This window comes from Cebus imitator, unplaced genomic scaffold (assembly GCF_001604975.1).
Source record: "Cebus imitator isolate Cc_AM_T3 unplaced genomic scaffold, Cebus_imitator-1.0 Scaffold1108, whole genome shotgun sequence".
In the NCBI taxonomy this organism is placed as follows: domain Eukaryota; kingdom Metazoa; phylum Chordata; class Mammalia; order Primates; family Cebidae; genus Cebus; species Cebus imitator.
The window spans coordinates 32,260-34,579 of record NW_016108423.1 but is presented as its reverse complement, the minus strand read 5'-3'; the positions used below and the strand labels follow the sequence as shown (position 1 = coordinate 34,579).

General features: G+C 44.4%; 1 protein-coding gene across 1 annotated transcript; it reads left to right on the top strand.

The window, feature by feature from the left end:
* The first annotated feature begins 1,531 nt into the window (after nt 1-1,531).
* Nucleotides 1,532-1,771, top strand: LOC108298820 (sodium- and chloride-dependent GABA transporter 2-like). The gene has a single exon (XM_017521378.1). It carries the CDS (start codon nt 1,532-1,534, stop codon nt 1,769-1,771), a length of 240 nt encoding a protein of 79 aa, XP_017376867.1.
* The last annotated feature ends 549 nt before the right edge of the window (nt 1,772-2,320 follow it).

The window sequence follows — 2,320 nt, the reverse complement described above, 5'->3', positions numbered from 1 at the left end:
CAGGAGAGTCTGTGGCAATAAGAAGTTACTGCTGAGAAAGTTCTGTTAACATGAATTTTACTTGAGGCTTAGAAAAAAGTCCATCTGCCTGCTTCTCCAGAAGAGGGGCCACTGTGCAAAATCAAGGCAGAGTCATTAGAAGATGCTTAGAGTAGACACACCAGTGAAACTAGGCAGCCAATGTAGTCAAAGGGATGGAACTGAAAGAGCAGGGGCAGAGTGGGTGGAAGTCCTGGCTGTGCAATTTACTAGCTACATGGCAGCAGCTGTCACGTTATTTAACCTCTCTGAGCTGCAACCTCCTTATTTATAAAGTGGAGGTAATAATGCTTACATCTCAGGGCTGTAGTGAGAATGCAATGAAATGAATGTATGTGAAGTGCCTAGCCTATAGTAGTTGCTGACTAAATGGGAGCCACATCCAGCCATCCTCACTCCCAGTAGTGGCCTGGAATGGGCCATTTCTGACAGTGAATGGTTGAAAGTGTGACTTTTAGTTTTATGTCATCTTCTCTACTGTCACAGACTCCTGCATTTGGCATCACCAGAAAAGAAAATGAGCACATGGTTCATCCCTCCCTTGTGTCGATTTCAGAAAGACATAGAAGGAGTGCTTAGACATACCACCTCATCTTCACAATTCCTCTTTCCACTCACCCTCTCCCAATCCTTTGACAGGGTTTTTTAAAAACTGGCTTTCATTTTTATATGACAAAAGTAAAACATATTCTTTGATGTAAATGTAGAAAATATAGATAAGGAAATGTTCCTATAATCCAGCTGCTGAAAGAGAAACATTTTGATGGACATCCCAATTGTTCTGTGCCTATAAATACTTTATAAAATATTTGTCAAGTATAATCATACTGTATGTACTGCTTTTAGTATATATTGTGAACCTCCTTTTGTGTTGAATACCTGTTTCTGTAACACAGGTTTTAATGATTGTATGTCCATTATGTGACCGTGCCATAATTTATCAACATACCTGTCATTTTTGACCATTTATGTACTTTCTGATTTTTTGCTGTTACAAACAGTAAATATCCTAATGCTACACCTTTTACTCACAGTCACAGTTATTTCCTTAGGGTAAATTCCTGCAAGGGAAATTGGTGGCTTTGAGGATATGTAATGTCCCATCCTTTCAACGTTCCCCAGCATATAGTGAAGAGACTGAAGCACATGCAAATCCCGACAAGGCTGACCACAGGGCAGCAGGGAGAACTTAGACAGCACAGGGGCCACAAATCTCAACCCAAGAGGGTCTTATATGGAAGTGAAGGCTGTCCTTCAGTACCAACCCTTTCTTCCTGAAACAGGAAAGGAATATATATTCTCAGTAGCAGCTGTCACCCAGCTTTACCAGTGAGAGATGCTAAGGGGGGCCTGGATCTACAGGGAAGCGAGTGGAAATTCACCTCTTCCAGCGCATTCATTCCCTTATGGATTTGTTGGTAAAAGGAGGAGGAGGGCTTTCCTTCTGGGGTTCCCACCAGTAACCAAGCATCCCATTTGTTTTCCAGGTGGGATGGATGGCAGGGTCTCAGACACAACCAGTAATGGAGAGACAAAACCAGCGTATCCAGTCATGGAAAAGAAGGAGGAAGATGGCACCCTGGAGCGGGGGCACTGGAACAACATGATGGAGTTTGTGCTGTCAGTGGCTGGGGAGATCATTGGCCCAGGCAACGTCTGGAGGTTTCCCTATGCTACAAAAATGGCGGAGGTGAGAGCCCTCGTGCCATGTCACCCACCCCTGGAAGGATGATACTTTCTTCTCCTGCTCTTTCGGCCCCTCTGGGAGTTCCACAGATGTATAGAGGAGTTAGAAGAACCCTAGAGGTCATTAAGGACTCTCTGTAAGAGACTAAGACCTAGAGAGGTTACATGAGTAGCCCAGGGCTCTTTCTGTTTTAACGTGGCATCGTAGAGATGTGAGCACAAGCTGGGATGAGGGGGAAGAGAGTTTGGACTCTGGCTGTGCTACTCACACTCTGTGGTCTTGGACAAGTTACTTCAGCTCTCAGAGCATCAGTGGCCGCCCCTGCAAGTTGAGATAATAATGCCTGCCTTTCAAGGTTGTTGTAAGAGTTAGAGATAATGTGTGTAAAGAACTTAATAAATAGTGGTTTGTTGATGATGATGGTTGATACCAAACTGTTCCATGGTCTTAAGATTCCTCAGCCTTAGCCTGTGTCTTTTTCCTACTCTGCTGGCACGGTGAGGTTCCCTGAGCCATCCATCACCCAACTGCTCTAGTGTAGGCCCCCGTTTTAAACAATTTCCCAGTACAAATGTGTGCATGTTGTGGGCGGAG